The sequence below is a fragment of the Theropithecus gelada genome, chromosome 2 (genome assembly GCF_003255815.1).
Source record: "Theropithecus gelada isolate Dixy chromosome 2, Tgel_1.0, whole genome shotgun sequence".
Classification (NCBI taxonomy): Eukaryota; Metazoa; Chordata; class Mammalia; order Primates; family Cercopithecidae; genus Theropithecus; species Theropithecus gelada.
The window spans coordinates 10,109,853-10,127,291 of NC_037669.1; the positions used below are offsets into that span (position 1 = coordinate 10,109,853).

The following is a 17,439-nucleotide window of genomic DNA, read 5'->3' on the forward strand; positions in this document are numbered from 1 at the left end:
TCCTTCTGTTTTGTGAAATCTCAGAGCAGGGTTAAATGTAACCCACATTGCTCCTACAGAGGAAAACAGAGGAATTATTTTCACAGTAACGCTGGAATCACTATTTAAGTAAAATTTGGCTTAGAAAATATTCCCAATTTCAATCCTTTGAAATATGTTTAAAATGAAAAACTATGAACCAGAAGAAAATCTATAATTATGAAACATATTCACAGAAAAAAAACAAAAACAAAATAATACAAACATTTTTCCTAAATCTTAGTAGATAACTTGGCAAAGGCATGCAAGGAAAAGTTTGGATGATGCAGTAGTGACTACATTACTATTCACATCTGGGTCAGTAAAAAGCAGAGTAACACAGTAAGCGCATAAAAAACCATTTACATGTAATCTGTTGTGCATTGTGCCATTCCTGACAAAGAATCCATTCATTCTGATACGTAACAAAGTAAATAATAGAGAGAAATATGTTTACATGGGAGTCTCACACATTAAAATAAATAGTTTGCCGACATCCTGGAAAGTGAAGACTGTCAAAATTAACTCAGTTTTTGAGACGACTACTTTTCTGTTCTTTGGTTAGCTAACAAAGTATGGTAGTTCTAAACTCATTTACAAGTATTATTTCTAGAATATCATTGATATCTTACTAAAACGTTTTTAGAATAACATTGCTTAATCAACTCTCTCATGTACAATAAACTGTCTGATGAAAATAAATAGAAATAATGACAGAGATCTTTATCAAAGCCAAAATTACTTCCTGCTATTAAAAACAATTATTCGAGAGTCAAGTTTAAGATAATAACACCATTACTGTAGTACTTGTGGTTAATAAAAAGGTATTTGGTGACTATTCTAAAATGGCATGTTTAAAGAGGAATAATTTATATCATAGAAATATGAGCTAGCTTTGGCTGAATAATTAAATAAATGTCTTCACAATTGAGAACTACCTCTGCCAAAATCAGGTGAGTAAAAAATAGTTTACACATGTGGTATTTGCATTAAAAAGAAATTGGCATTTTTATCAACATAGAAAATTGTTACCTAATGATATCCAATGCACATTATTTGTAACAGAGAGTGTGCAATATCCATTTAAGAAAATTTTTCTTTTTTAAAAACTTTCTGTGGGTACATAATTGGTGTATATATTTATGGGGTCCATGAGATGTTTTGATACAGGTATGCAATGTGAAATAAGCACACCATGGAGAATGGGTTATCTATCCCCTCAAGCATTTATTCTTTGAGTTACAAACAGTCCAATTACCTTCTGTAACTTATTTTTAAATGTATAATTCAATTATTATTGACTATAGACACTTCATTGTGCTATCAAATAGTAGGTCTAGTTCATTCTTTCTAATTTTCTTCTTGTACTCATTAACCATTCCTACCTCCCTCTCAAACCCCCAGTATCTTTCTGAGCCTTTGGTAACCATCCTTCTACTCTCTATGATTATGAGTTGAATTGATTTGATTTTTATATCCCAGAAATAAGTGAGAACATGTGATGTTTGTGTTTCTGTGCATCGCTTATTTCACAAAACAAAATGATCTCCAGTTGCATCCATTTTGTTAAAAATGACTGGATCTCATTCTTTTTATGGTTGAATAGTATTCCACATTAACTATGAACTAAGATTAAAAGTTAATCTAAGGTTTGCAACTTAAATATTTTAGATTAATTATATGTTAATTAATTGATATATTAATTAATAACTCTATTACTTAATAATTAAATAATTAAAATTTAATATTAATTATAATGTTAATCTTGTTAGTCTACATTCTAAACATCAGGCACCAATAAATTTCAATTAAGCATTTAAAAATATTTTATAATAGTATAATATGATGATGAGAAGATATATCAGAAATTTTATTGCTGGCCATGAATGGTAGCTCACACCTGTAATCCCAGCACTTTTCGAGGCCAAGGTGGGAGGATCATGTGAGTCCAGGAGTTTGAGACCAGCCTGGGCAACACAGTGAGACTCCATCTCTTCAAAAATGGGAGAAAGAAAGAAAGAGAGTGAGCGAGAGAAAGAAAGAGAGAAAAAGAAAGAGAGAGAGAAAGAAAGAAAATTAGCCAGGCATGGTGGAGCACACCTATGGTCCCAGCTACTTACTAGGCTGAGGCTGGAGGATTGCTCATGTGAGCCCAGGAGGCCGAGGCTGCGGTGAGCTGTGATCACACCACTGCACTCCAGGCTAGGGGACAGAGTGAGACCTTGTCTAAAAAAAAAAGAAAATAAAAAGAATATTACTTCCACTCATTTAATAATTATTTATTAAGCACACACTTTTTAAAAACACTATGCAAGACATGGAGGATATATCAATGACTTTTAGAAAGAACATTACACAAGGGTGAAAAAAGGAACATGCAGCAGTGGTATCTGATCAGATTTGAAGGTAATGAATGATTGCGCTTAGCAAATGGCATTTGAATTAAGATTTTTAAAACATGTAAGAATTAAATAAGCAAGGAATCTCTCCAAAATGGAGCATTTCTGATAATTTGTATGAAGGCAAAATGAAACACATTCATTAAAGAACTTGATAAAAATAAAATTGCCTGGAATTCAAATAACAAAACAGAATATTAGAAGACAAGAACGTAAAGGATAGAGGTTATGCAGGACTTAAATGGTTTAATAATTTTTAAGAGAAACGACTATGAAAGGTTTTAATTAGTAAGTTGATGTGACCAGATTTATGTTTTGAGAAGACAGTTTTGTTTAGTTGTAAGAGTAAGATTTAAAGGGTGAAAATTTTGACACAAAGGAGATCATTTACTATTTTGGCAAACTAGATTAAAATAGTGGCTACGGAACTATGAAAAAATAGTGAATTAATTTGAAAATTATTTAGAAGATAGATTAACAAGAGTTCAGGGATAATTGATTATAGAGAAAACAAGGAAACAGTAGGTATTTGGTATATGTTACCGCATGGATGCTAGTCGTATCTATAGAGTTAGAGATCTATGAAGGAGAAACATGTGGGGGGGAAGATTAGAGACGGAGTTCGTTTTGAATACATCAAATGTGCCAGGCCTTTTAGATATCCAAGTGAACATGCCACATAGGCATTGCACGTAAATAAGCTTGCGAAGCAGAACAGAACTAGGACACAAATCCATGAATGATTGGTAAGTACATGGAAACTAAAGATACGAGTAAGGCTTAAAAGGCCTAGAGAAAATCATGAGAGAACAGAATTTGAATCCCATTCACCCTGATCTTAAACATTTAAAGGCTACATAGAAAAACACCACCCAACAGAATCTGAGACAGTGTAGCCAGGGACCTGAGAGTTGAACCAGGAGTAGGCGTGTGGCAGGGAGGGGGTTGAGGAGCAGATGAGGCATAGGTATTCGTCAAGGAAATCTAGGGAAGACAATTTTTCAAATCTCCTTTTTAAAATTATCTTTACATAAATTCCTTTTTTGGTTTCCTTATTTATTTGGAAAGATAAGTCTTAGAAACAGGAACTAATCAAACACTTGGAATAATTTTGAAGTCAAATAAATGAATACTGTCTTACATCTCTTGATTTTTAGTAACTTAGAGTTTATTTAGGTTATTCCTGAGAGTTTTACGGAAATGTGGGCTAAGTTTAATATAATTACCTGCTTTGGCGTTTGCTTGTGACGGAAATTCTGTGTGCCAGATCTAAAGGGAATGCTGAATCATGCTTCAAGGGAACATTTGTCACACGTATTCTCACCTCTCCTGTACTGCTCGAACTAAACAGGCAGAGCAAAGCCACATTTTGCCTTCCTCTTTTCTCACAGCTGCCTGCCACCGTGTAATTTACCTTACTGAAGCAGATCCGGATGGCGGCCTTCCATTTCCCTTTGGCACGTACTATTTTTGTGTACTGAGAAGGGCAAAAGTGCCTGGGAAACACCACCTCCTCCTCACCAACCTCCCCCACCCCCACCCCCGCGAGCAGTCCTCAACCAAAGACGACAAATATTCCATAAACAGTCCCGTCTCTTGCCCATCAAGTAAGGTAACTCAGAGTCATGTCTTCCACTCACTCTCAGTTCCACAGTGGAATTGGACTCAATTTGCTTTGCTCACAGGGTAGTCTGGTCAATAACACAGGCTTCATTTACTTCCTTCCCTCCCTGTCTCACTTCTCAGAGCTTCCTGAGATGACCACCTGGCACATTCCCCGCTCAATGAAAGACACGCCTCGGGGTCTCTTTGTGAGGACACTGGACACCGTGTTAGGGTTCTCCAGAGACATGGAGCCAATAGGCTGTACATACACATAAAAGGAGATTTATTGTAAGGAATTGTCCATATGATTATGGAGGTGAAATCCCAAGATTTGCAAAGTGAGTCGGCAAAGCTGGAAGACCAAGAGTGCCAATGGCTTAGTTCCACTCTGAGTCTAATGGCCTGAGAACGAAGAGAATTGATGACATGGTTCCAGTCCAAAGGTCTCAGGATCAAGACCCAGAAAGACCCAAAATTTCCATTCCATTCTAAAGGCAGGAAAAAAGTCAGTGTTGCAGTTCACTGCATCAAAGTCAGTGATGCAGACATCGGGCAGGAAGATTTCTTTTCTACTTGGAGGAGGAGCCGCCTTTTTATTTTATTTAGTCCTCCAAGAAATTGGATGAGGCCCTTTCATATCATGGCGTGCCATCTGCTCTACTCAGTCTACCAACTTTAATGTTAATCTCATCCAGAAAACACCCTCGCATTCACACTCAGAATAATGTTTGGTCAAATAGCTGGGTACCCCAAGGCACAGTCAAATTGACACACAAAATTAAACATCACAGACAGCCATGTTAACATAATTCTGTTTCCCAAAATTATACATTTCTGATCTTTCACCTAAAACTTTTTCCATGAAAATTAAACTTTCCTTTATAATATGTCATGGGGAAAATGAATTTTGCTATATGTATGTTTAGTTAGAGGTCAAAAGACCATAGACCTCAGTTTGACCAGAACAGTGTGGTTCACACATTAATATTTTCTCTTTTTCTTTTAAAAATGTCCTGCTTCAGAGATGAAATTATATGATTATCCTAGTCAATAACTGATTCCATAGATGTGCTGATAATGGAAAAAATTAATAAAGAATGTTTAAATCTGATATTCAATTTTTTTCTTCTAACAGTAGAAAAAGTATGATGAATATGTATCATATTTCTTCAGATTAATTTTTCTTCCTAAGTCATTTTACACCACAAATATTTACTGTGATGTATTTGAAATGCTTATTTGCAACCAGAATATTATTTTTTATTATCTTAAATGCATTCTCTTGTTTAAAGAATTGACAGAGAATGCATTTGAAAAGCATACATAATTTTAAAGTATGATATAAACTATTACATTTTATATTATACTTTATTATTCTATATATGAAACATCTAAATAATATTTTCCTTAGATAAGGTAACCCACTTAAAAATTACACAATTGATAGTAACTCATTTGGTTCCAAAATCAAAGAATGTGTCTAATAACAGTGCAGATCAATCTTCTGTTACAGCTAAGAAGGGAAGAGTAAGAATAATTGTGATCTTCTGGAGAGTTCAGAACCTGTTTTGTTTATTGTAGAAAATGTGAAGATAAGAGGAGAAGATGATTCCACACTGACTGTTGACCAGACAATGCCAGGACTAGCAAAGTCTCATAAAGAAAGAATATGTTTTCTGTTCTTGCGATAGTTTGCTGAGAATGATGGTTTCCAGCTTCATCCATGTCCCTACAAAGGACACAAACTCATCCTTTTTTATGGCTGCATAGTATTCCATGGTATATATGTGCCACATTTTCTTAATCCACTCTGTCACTGATGGACATTTGGGTTGATTCCAAGTCTTTGCTATTGTGAATAGTGCCGCAATAAACATACATGTGTATGTGTCTTTATAGCAGCATGATTTATAATCCTTTGGGTATATACCCAGTAATGGGATGGCTGGGTCATATGGTACTTCTAGTTCTAGATCCTTGAGGAATCGCCATACTGTTTTCCATAATGGTTGAACTAGTTTACAATCCCACCAACAGTGTAAAAGTGTTCCTATTTCTCCACATCCTCTCCAGCACCTGTTGTTTCCTGACTTTTTAATGATTGCCATTCTAACTGGTGTGAGATGGTATCTCATTGTGGTTTTGATTTGCATTTCTCTGATGGCCAGTGATGATGAGCATTTTTTCATGTGTCTGTGTTCTCACTCATAGGTGAGAACTGAACAATGAGATCACCTGGACTCGGGAAGGGGAACATCATACAACGGGGCCTATCATGGGGAGGGGGGAGGGGGGAGGGATTGCATTGGGAGTTATACCTGATGTAAATAACGAGTTGATGGGTGCTGACAAGTTGATGGGTGCAGCACAGCAACATGCACAAGTATACATATGTAACAAACCTGCACGTTATGCACATGTACCCTAGAACTTAAAGTATAAAAAAAAAAAAAAGAATGTGTTAATATTATCCCTTTTTTGAGCTTATTTTCCATTTCTTCTATGAAATATGTTATCTTTGTGTTGATTAAGGAATATTGTATGTCATACAAGTTATACATATAAATGTCTGAAAATATTCTTTAATTCTCACTAGGGATGATTTATTGTTAAACGGGAACAAATAATTTTCTAACAAACATGCAGTAGCATATATAACAAATGTTAACTTTTAATAAAATCATCAATGCTGTTGGAAGTGACTCACTAGCTGTACTTCAGAGCCAGCCGCATGTACCCAGTGCCGCATCATTGCATTTTGAAAAGATTCTGCATAACGCTTGTGAGACAGTAATTGATCTTGAGTTCATTGTGGGTTCCTTATTGTGAGTCCCTGGTATTCCAGTAACAATGAAAGTGTTGTTATTCAGATGCACATGAATGCATTCAGCCCATAATAATAGTATTCATAGCCATCTATAAATAGTTTAAGAAACAATTGTATGAAATGCTTGATATTCATCTGAACCACTTTTTGCAATTTCACTTTTAAATTCAGATTTCAGAAAAAATACAACAGTGGTGCTCAGGAGATATTGAGGTATTTTTGTTGGCTTTGCATAGACAGGTTGTTAGCTTTTTAAATCACACACCCTATTTTACCAATTCTAAGAAATCCTTTATAAATATACGCAATTATAAATAATATATAAGAAATGCTGAACACACAGCACGATGCACAGTTATTAAATATCTAGTTTTGTATGTGTTTAATCACCCTTCTTAATATTCTTGTTTCTAGATACACCATCAGTTAAGATTATACCGTCGACTCCTTTTCCACAAGAAGGACAGCCTTTAATTTTGACTTGTGAATCCAAAGGAAAACCACTGTAAGTGAGTTAATGAGCAATAAAGCTTTTTACTTTTTTCTTTTATCTTGCTTTGATTACAGGCTTTAACTGCAGAAATCCACAGTTTTTGTCGTTTCTTGGTGGGCAAAGCGATCTCTAGAACAGAAAACCCCATGAACCACGTCTTCATTAATGTCTATGGAAGTTTGGTTTTTACTTTGTCATCTAGTGAAGTTTCTGGGAAGATTTCCAGATGGTATTTCTTTTTTATTTTTTCCAGTAAGATAGTTAAACCTGAATGGAGTGTATCAGTCACTGTTTATATCGTCAGACTCTAAAAGCTGCCCATTGCTGAACTTAGTTCTCCCATGAAAAATTTAGAAAATACCGAAGCATCCCCAAAATATGTCCAGGTTTTAAAGTTACATGGAGAATTATTTTCATAAAAGAGAAATCAAATCTATATGTCTTATGAAACACCCAATGAAACAAGTAACGGGTCACAAACTCAATGTGCTTAATTGTAAATTTCATTATTAGAATATAGGCACGTCAATGTGATAATGTCACTTCAACTCTAAAACTGCACCTTTTGAAATTTGTGTTTATAAATAGCGAGTCAAAGAATACCAATTATTAAGTAGAACTTACATATGGATATTTAAATATGGATTATTTAAATTCTATTTGAAAGCAATATGATCATTCTAATATGGGAACACTGTAGGCCTAGCTTTATGGAATTTACTTGATTTTTTAAAAGATTCCAATTTATTTGAGTTCTGTTTAAATTTTAATAGAAGGAATTAAATTGTTCTTTGTATATAACTATATAAGATTGCTTCTGGCAAATCAGGTTAAATTACTAAAAATTTGCCTCCAATAACATTTATATTATTTAAGTATAAGTTTCATATTGTCCCATCAGGAATTTTTCTAAAAGAATTGTACGATAGATGCCTGACATTTTAACTTCATCAAATGTATGTATTATATTTTTTACCATATTAATAAAACCATGCCCTCTTTACCACCGTTTTGATATTTTTAAACTGTTCTCTCTTCTAGTAATTATTTTGCAGACATCGTTTTTGCTCTTCTTTCCTACAGATTTATCCAAAAGTACGTTTGTATACATTTGGATTATGTGCACAATTTATGCAATTAAATGAGGTGAAGTTAGGGAACATGCTTTATAGAATGCTTGAAAATAAATGAATGCCTGCTCTAGTAGCATCCGATTGTCTTACACTGATTCTTTGATTCCATAGCTACTTCCAACTGTAGAAACATTATTTTACTCATGGAAATCATTAGACTTTACGTTTTATATAATTAAATATTTAAGTAGTTTATATCACTCATCTAAGATATGGTTGAATGAATGTGTTTTCTTTTAATCTCTTTTCAGTTACCTAGAAATAATCTTGGATGTGTAATAATCCTCTGCACTGCAGATGAATGAAAAGCACAACATTTCTCATTTATTTTATTTAAGAATACAAATTTCAAGAGACTTATAAAATGGAAAATATTACCTTTTGTCAGAAGTTTCCTGATTACTATCATTTTGCAACAGAGAAAGGAAATAAGAAAGGCTTCCTATTTTACAGAAGAGAAAACTAATGCTTAACTAAAGTTTTAACTAAATTTTCCTATTAATCTGGATTTAAAATGAGTGAGCGAGAATTTGAATTCAGTTCAGTCTTGCCCAAAGCCTTCACTCTTTCAATTACGTGCTGCTACTTCAATTGCTAAATGTAAATTTCCATTTATTCTAGCTAAAGTTACTTTTGAAAAACTAGAATGGGACTGACAATGATTTTTACCACTGAAGTTGAGCCCGAAGATGCTTTAGGGCGGTGAACCGGCTAGTTTCATGATATATTTCACTGTTGCCATCCTCCTTTATTAGGCTTTCTTCTATATTTATATTATTTCTGGAAACTTGTCGAATTTCTACCGAACTAATCATTCCTGGCATGGGTTCATAACCACATAGAAATCTGTAATTTAATATAGTAGCTTTTGGCAAATAACTCATAAGCTCTACAACGTCTTCAAAGTAAAGTAGTCATGATATGTTGCCTTCATCTTCATAGATCCCAATGTTATATTCTGTATGCTATGGTCCACAAGTAAATATGTATTAACTGATTTCTTGTATTATATTCTCATTCACAACATTTCCTTTATCATATTTCCTTGCAGACTGTCAGGACATTAGCATTAAAGTTAGAATCAACTTCTTTGATGCCTTTCTTCATTTGGACTATTGCTTTTTCTTCATTCTTCATAATCATCTTAAATAAACTTCTCTATATTGTTACAGTACCTATCTTCTCCATTAGAGGAAGGCATTGATCCTTTAAAAACAGTCTCATTTTTAGCCTTTCTGTAGTTTGTATACTATTTCCAACAGTGCCAGATGAGGCAGAGAGGACAAAAACCAAGAGAAGTCTGAAATAATTGGATTTTCCCAGAAGGAAATCTTACTGATCATAAAGAAAAGTCTTACTAGAGCAAAAAGAACAGGATGCAAATTGAAATGGTTTAATCAGGGAGTTAGTAGGTTGTAGGGAACTGAAGATAGTCATTAAAGGAAAGACTATCAACTTGAAAAAATGAATCAAAAAGTGGAAGGGGGATAAGAAAAATTTTGTCAGACACATCTTAAAACATAGCAATAATAACACATATAATGGGGAGTATTGCATATTTTAAAATAGTAACAAAAGAGTGGGAGTTGAAATGAAATGTGTGATATACTCAATCAGCAGGTTAGAATGACCCGTTTCACTCAGGTAATCACTGTCAAAGTTCTACTCCATTACTTTGCAACTATTGTACCTGTATCTTCATTTTGTTATTTAAGAACCACTGAGAAGCAACACTGTAGCTTAGCCTTTGAGTGAGGCCCCAAGCACTTAATATATATCATCTTTATCATTTACCTGACCCACCTCCCATTAGCATGTGAAAATCAGGAATGAATAGTGGCTATATGATTTCTTTATATCTTGTAGCTGTCTTCAATAATGCATTTAATTTGTGGTCAAAACTTCATTGTTTCTTAAAACGTGTTTGACTAATATGTTTTGAAGAATAAGTTATTCACAATAATTAGGTTTATTAGTAGTAGGCAAAATCACACCACTATCTTTTGTGTAAATCACAACATCATGGCATGGCTCAAGTTGCACTGAGGCTGGTGTTCCGAACCTGCCCTTCTTTATGCTAATGTTGTTTTCCTTGTTCTAAATGTGAGGGCCCCAGTGACTGTTTATGAACAATCATGCCTTATTCGCCTGCTTTGGACTGAAGCCTTTTGCCATTTTCCTGTGAAACAGCTGCATAACTTGGGCCAGGACCAAATTGTTCCACTTGACACTACTATAGAAGCTTTCTATTCTTTCCTTAAAAGAGAGATTACTGTACATGTCTGTCCATTGTTTTAATTTTAGTTTAAAGTGCAGACCAAGCTAATGCCAGCCACTTTTCTTTCAAGTCCCCAGAGTTATTGCAACCCTCTTCTTTCGTTGGCTGAATTCCCAGACAGCTTTCAGGCAGTAGCATTATCCATTTACAAAAGTAAAGGAAAACACACACACACACACACACACACACACACACACACACACACACACCATGAAACCTTTATATTACATTCAAGTCATGACCTTAAATGGTATGAGGTTGCCCCCAACATGCTGTAACTAATGAGTCATCATTTTAATCAAATGTGCCATGCTTTTTAAATTCACCTCCAAAAAAGCGATGTGACATTTTCAGTGAGATAAATATATATTTGGCATCCATTCTGTAAAAGAAAATAATTATGGTATTGATAAATTTTTCTATATATCCAGCACAATGTTTTATGTTGTACTTACTATTTTACTTTCGGGTAACCACAATTTTTCTTTTGTTTTTGCCATAAATCTAGTATGCATAATTGCACAGCACATAACATTCCAATTCTATAAAAGAAGAAAGAATTTAATCCTTAGGAAGACAGATCACTTACTATATAGCAACTAGTGAGGTATTTTAGAGAAATAATTACACATCTATTTTTGAAATGATCAAGAATTAAAGAACTCTGATATGTATATATTAATGTAATTTTCTATTAGCATAATAGAGAATTTTAAACAAACAAAAAATAGACAAAAGGCTGGGTGCTCACACTTGTAATCCCAGCACTTTGGGAGGTCAAGGCAGGAGAATCCTCTGAGGTCAGGAGTTCAAGACCAGCCTTGGCAATATGGTGAAACCCCGTCTCTACTAAAAATACAAAAAAAAAAAAAAAAAAAAAGCTGGGCGTGGGTGGTCGGTGCCTGTAATCCCAGCTACTGGGGAGGCTGAGCAAGGAGAATCTCTCTAACCTAGGAGGTGGAGGTTGCAGTGAGCCGAGATCATGCCATTGCACTCCAGACTGGCCAACAAGAGCAAAACTCCATCCAAAAAAAAAAGACAAAAAATTAAAGCAGAACAGTTTTATACAAAGTCAATTTTCTTAGCCTAAGATGTACCTTTTTACAAGTCACAGGTTATTTGCTAATCATTATATAGGCCAATTACCATCAGACGAAGTGACAAAATAAACCAGGAATTAAAGAAAGCAAGTTATCATCAGGAGTGAAATGTTGTTTACCAAAATAAGATGGAATATGTATTTTAAAATAGTATTAAACTATAATAGCAATTTTACATTATTTGACCTAATATATAGTAGTTGTTATTACAGAATATTTACCTCTCTCCTGCTATATAGAAAATCTCTAATTAATCATTGAGACCTGTATGTTATTTTCAAATAGGATGCCTAAGCTGTCATGCTTTGAGGCACAGAATGTTTTGGGGTATTGTAGAAAGAGAATGAGGACCTGGGTTTAAATTATAAATCTTTGGATATCCATGGCCGGAGTAGTCCTGAACAAATCACTTAACCACACCAAGTATTTTATTTTCTTCCTTTTTTTAAATTGATGAACTTTATTTTTAGAGCAGTTTTAGGTTCACAGCAAAATTGAGTGGAAAGTACAGAGATTTCTCCTATACCCTCTGCCCTCACCCACTCACAGCCTTCCTCAGTATTGACATTCCATACCAAAATTTTACATTTGTTATAATCAATGTACCTACACTGACTCATCATTATGACACCAAAATCCAGTGTTTACATTAGGGTTCACTCTTACACATCTAGTAGTTTTATCTCTAAAATGAAGAACACAAAATTTAGCAAACAGGTGGTTTTAATAATGACAGCATATATGAAATATCAGCCTCCAAGTAATTGTATAATACATCATGACAATGAGGATGATAAATTATTATTTGATCAAGGAAATACATACAGTGTATCTCAGCAAGTTTCCAACTCAGAGGTCTTAATTATATATTTAATACACATGCTAATATTTGGCTATTATGGCAGTTCTGACAACGGAGTTATCATCTCACATACATTCTCAGGCAATGGAATCCAAGATTTCAGGCAAAATAAATACATTTCAGGACAATGGGTCTGTATTTTCAAAAGCATATTTAAACAGCAAAAGAACCCAGACTGAAGTCATGACAAAACTGATATAGCAAGTTGGATATTTTATTTGAAGTTAAATAATAATAGTAATAAATTAGAGAGAAGAGAGGCAGTGTCATGAACCTCAGTTGGCGTAAAATCCAAAATAGTTAAAATGAGACACTGGAAAATCCTGAGCCACAGGAAAAGCCCCTTCACTAATATACCTTAATTTTAAGGTAACACAAGTTTAGATCAATTTGCAAGGAAGAGAAATAATTAAGATTGAGTTTTAGTTTGATACATGTGGGAAAGGCTACACCCTGAAGCAGTTTTATTGGGATAAAAGGGACTAAGTGGTTAGCAAGCTTTGACAAAGAACAAATGCAGATCTGGAAGGCCTTCAGCAACCCTAAGTAAGTAGATGGTTTGGCTCAGGAGTGGTGAGGAATCCAGGGTCAAAGATTTATAAGACCTTGTTTTGCCATAGTTTTTCATAATTTTCTCTCACGCATAATTGTTTAATTTAAATCACACAACTATTATGTTGTAAAAGGTTTACAAAGACTGTTGTAATCATTTCAATTTTTTTAGATAAGGAAAAATAAGCTTTGTTCAAGTTATATGATCTTGAACACAGCTGACAAATGGTAGAACTGGGATTACAAGCAAGTTTTCCTTTTATAGTAACAACAATGATGGTTGTATTTTTTTGTTTACCCAGTGATTTTTAGCATTGATTTTTTTTCACAATAATTCAATAATATTGGGAAGCATTGAAGACTTCTTCTAAACTGCTAGGACAGCCCATATTTCAATCAAATAGTTGTTAGAAAAATACCAGTTATGTAAGCTCAAAGCTTTGTTAGCATATCTAAATATTATTTAAAGAGTTTCTAAACAGACCTAAATATACCTAAATAGTTTCTGCCTAGATTTTATAATGAGACCAATAATTGTTCAATTCTATAATATATATATATATATATATTTTAAAAATAGATTATATTGTATTCTTTTTATTTTTAAGTATACTTTAAGTTCTAGGGTACATGTGCACAGCATGCAGGTTTGTTACATATATATACATGTGCCATGTTGGTGTGCTGCACCTATTAACTCGTCATTTACTTTAGGTATCTCTCCTAATGCTATCCCTCCCCGCTCCTCCCACCCCACGACAGGCCCCAGTGTGTGATGTTCCCTTTCCTGTGTCCAAGTGTTCTCATTGTTCAATTCCCATCTATGACTGAGAACATACGATATTTGGTTTTTTGTCCTTGCGATCATTTGCCGAGAATGATGGTTTCCAGCTTCATCCATGTCCCTACAAAGGACATGAACTCATCCTTTTTTATGGCTGCATAGTATTCCATGGTATATATATGCCACATTTTCTTAATCCAGTCTATCACTGATGGACATTCGGGTTAGTTCCAAGTCTTTGCTATTGTGAATAGTGCCACAATAAACATATGTGTGCATGTGTTTTTATAGCAACATGATTTATAATCCTTTCAGTAGATACCCAGTAATGGGATGGCTGGGTCAAATGATATCTTTAATTCTAGATCCTTGAGGAATCACCACACTGTCTTCCACAATAGTTGAACTAGTTTACAGTCCCAACAACAGTGTAAAAGTGTTCCTATTTCTCCACATCCTCTCCAGCACTTGTTGTTTCCTGACTTTAATGGTCACCATTCAAACTGGTGTGAGATGATATCTCATTGTGGATTTGATCTGCATTTCTCTGATGGCCAGTGATGATGAGCATTTTTTCATGTGTCTGTTGGCTGCATAAATGTCTTCTTTTGAGAAGTCTCTGTTCGTATCCTTCGCCCACTTTTTGATGGGGTTGTGTGTTTTTTTTCTTGTAAATTTGTTTGAGTTCTTTGTAGATTCTGGATATTAGCCCTTTGTCAGATGAGTAGATTGCAAAAATTTGCTCCCATTCTGTAGGTTGCCTGTTTACTCTGATGGTAGTTTATTTTGCTGTGCAGAAGTTCTTTAGTTTAATTAGATCCCATTTGTCAATTTTGGCTTTTGTTGCCATTGCTTTTGGTGTTTTAGACATGAAGTCCTTGTCCATGCCTATGTCCTGAATGGTGTTGCCTAGGTTTTCTTCCAGGGTTTTTATGGTTTTAGGTCTAACATTTAAGTCTTTAATCCATCTTGAATTAATTTTTGTTTGAGGTGTAAGGAAGGGATCCAGTTTCAACTTTCTACATATGGCTAGTCAGTTTTCCCAGCACCATTTATTAAATAGGGAATCCTTTGCCCATTTCTTGTTTTTTTCAGGTTTGTCAAAGATCAGATGGTTGTAGATATGTGGTATTATTTCTGAGGGCTCTGTTCTGTTCCATTGGTCTATATCTCTGTTTTGGTACCAGTACCATGCTGTTTTGGTTACTGTAGTCTTGTAGTATAGTTTGAAGTCAGGTAGCGTGATGTCTCCAGCTCTGTTCTTTTGGCTTAGGATTGTCTTGGCAATGTGGGGTCTTTTTTGGTTCCATGTGAACTTTAAAGTAGTTTTTTTCCAATTCTGTGAAGAAAGTCATTGGTAGCTTGATGGGGATGGCATTGAATCTATAAATTACCTTGGGCAGTATGGCCATTTTCGTGATATTGATTCTTCCTATCCATGAGCATGGAATGTTCTTCCATTTGTTTGTGTCCTCTTTTATTTCGTTGAGCAGTAGTTTGCAGTTCTCCTTGAAGAGGTCCTTCAGATCCCTTGTAAGTTGGATTCCTAGGCATTTTATTCTGTTTGAAGCAATTGTGAATGGGAGTTCATTCGTGATTTGGCTGTCTGTTTTTCTGTTATTGGTTTATAAGAATGTTTGTGATTTTTGCACATTGATTTTTTTCCTGAGACTTTGCTGAAGTTGCTTATCAGCTTAAGGAGATTTTGCACTGAGAAGATGGGGTTTTCTAAATATACAATCATGTCATCTGCAAACAGGGAGAATCTGACTTCCTCTTTTCCTGATTGAATACCCTTTATTTCTTTCTCCTGCCTGATTGCCCTGGCCAGCACTTCCAACACTATGTTGAATAGGAGTGGTGAGAGAGGACATCCCTGTCTTGTGCCAGTTTTCAAGGGGAATGCTTCCAGTTTTTGCCCATTCAGTATGATATTGGCTGTGGGTTTGTCATAAATAGCTCTTATTGAGATATGTTCCATCCATACCGAATTTATTGAGAGTTTTTAGCATGAAGGGCTGTTGAACTTTGTCAAAGGCCTTTTCTGCATCTATTGAGATAATCATGTGGTTTTTCTCTTTGGTTCTGTTTAGATGATGGATTACATTTATTGATTTGCATATGTTGAACCAGCCTTGCATCCCAGGGATGAAGCCCACTTGATCATGATGGATAAACTTTTTGATGTGCTGCTGGATTTGGTTTGCCAGTATTTTATTGAGGATTTTTGCATCGATGTTCATCAGGGATATTGATCTAAAATTCTCTTTTTTTGTTGTATCTCTGCCAGGCTTTGGTATCAGGATGATGTTGGCCTCATAAAATGAGTTAGGGAGAATTCCCTCTTTTTTCTATTGATTGGAATCATTTCAGAAGGAATGGTACCAACTCCTCCTTGTATCTCTGGTAGAATTCAGCTGTGAATCGTCTAGTCCTTAACTTTTTTGGTTGGTAGACTATTAATTATTGCCTCAATTTCAGAACCTGTTATTGGTCTAGTCAAGGATTCACCTCTTTCCTGGTTTAGGCTTGGGAAGGTGTATTAGTCCAGGAATTTATCCATTTCTTCTACATTTTTAGTTTATTTGTGTAGAGGTGTTCATAGTATTCTCTGATGGTAGTTTGTATTTCTGTGGGATTGGTGGTGATATCACCTTTATCATTTTTTATTGCATTTATTTGATTCTTCTCTCTTTTCTTCTTTATTAGTCTTGCTAGCAGTCTATCAATTTTGTTGCTCTTTTAAAAAAACCAGCTCCTGGATTCATTGATTTTTTTTGAAGGTTTTTTGGTGTCTCTATCTCCTTCAGTTCTGCTCTGATCTTAGTTATTTCTTGCCTTCTGCTAGCTTTTGAATATGTTTACTCTTGCTTCTCTAGTTCTTTTAATTGTGATGTTAGGGTGTCAATTTTAGACCTTTCCTGCTTTCTCTTGTGGGCATTTAGTGCTATAAATTTCCCTCTACACTGCTTTAAATGTGTCCCAGAGATTCTGGTATGTTGTATCTTTGTTCTCATTGGTTTCAAAGAACATCTTTATTTCTGCCTTCATTTCATTATGTACCCAGTAGTCATTCAGGAGCAGGTTGTTCAGTTTCCATGTAGTTGAGCGGTTTTGAGTCAGTTTCTTAATTCTGAGTTCTAGTTTGATTGCATTGTGGTCTGAGAGACAGTTTGTTTTAATTTCTGTTCTTTTACATTTGCAGAGGAGTGCTTTACTTCCAACTATGTGGTCAATTTTGGAATAAGTGTGATGTGGTGCTGAGAAGAATGTATATTCTATTGATTTGGGGTGGAGAGTTCTGTAGATATCTATTAGGTCTGCTTAGTGCAGAGCTGAGTTCAATTCCTGGATATCCTTGTTAACTTTCTGTCTTGTTGATCTGTCT

The 17,439-nt window shown here is 34.8% G+C and overlaps 1 protein-coding gene across 3 annotated transcripts in view; it reads left to right on the forward strand.

The window, feature by feature from the left end:
• Positions 1-17,439, forward strand: part of CADM2 (cell adhesion molecule 2) — a 1,080,415-nt gene that overhangs the window by 954,962 nt on the left and 108,014 nt on the right. For all 3 annotated transcript variants that reach the window (XM_025377585.1, XM_025377584.1, XM_025377583.1), the window contains one exon: positions 7,264-7,354. In XM_025377585.1, the coding sequence (XP_025233370.1) occupies positions 7,264-7,354 (91 nt within the window). The remainder of the gene's footprint in view (positions 1-7,263; positions 7,355-17,439) is intronic.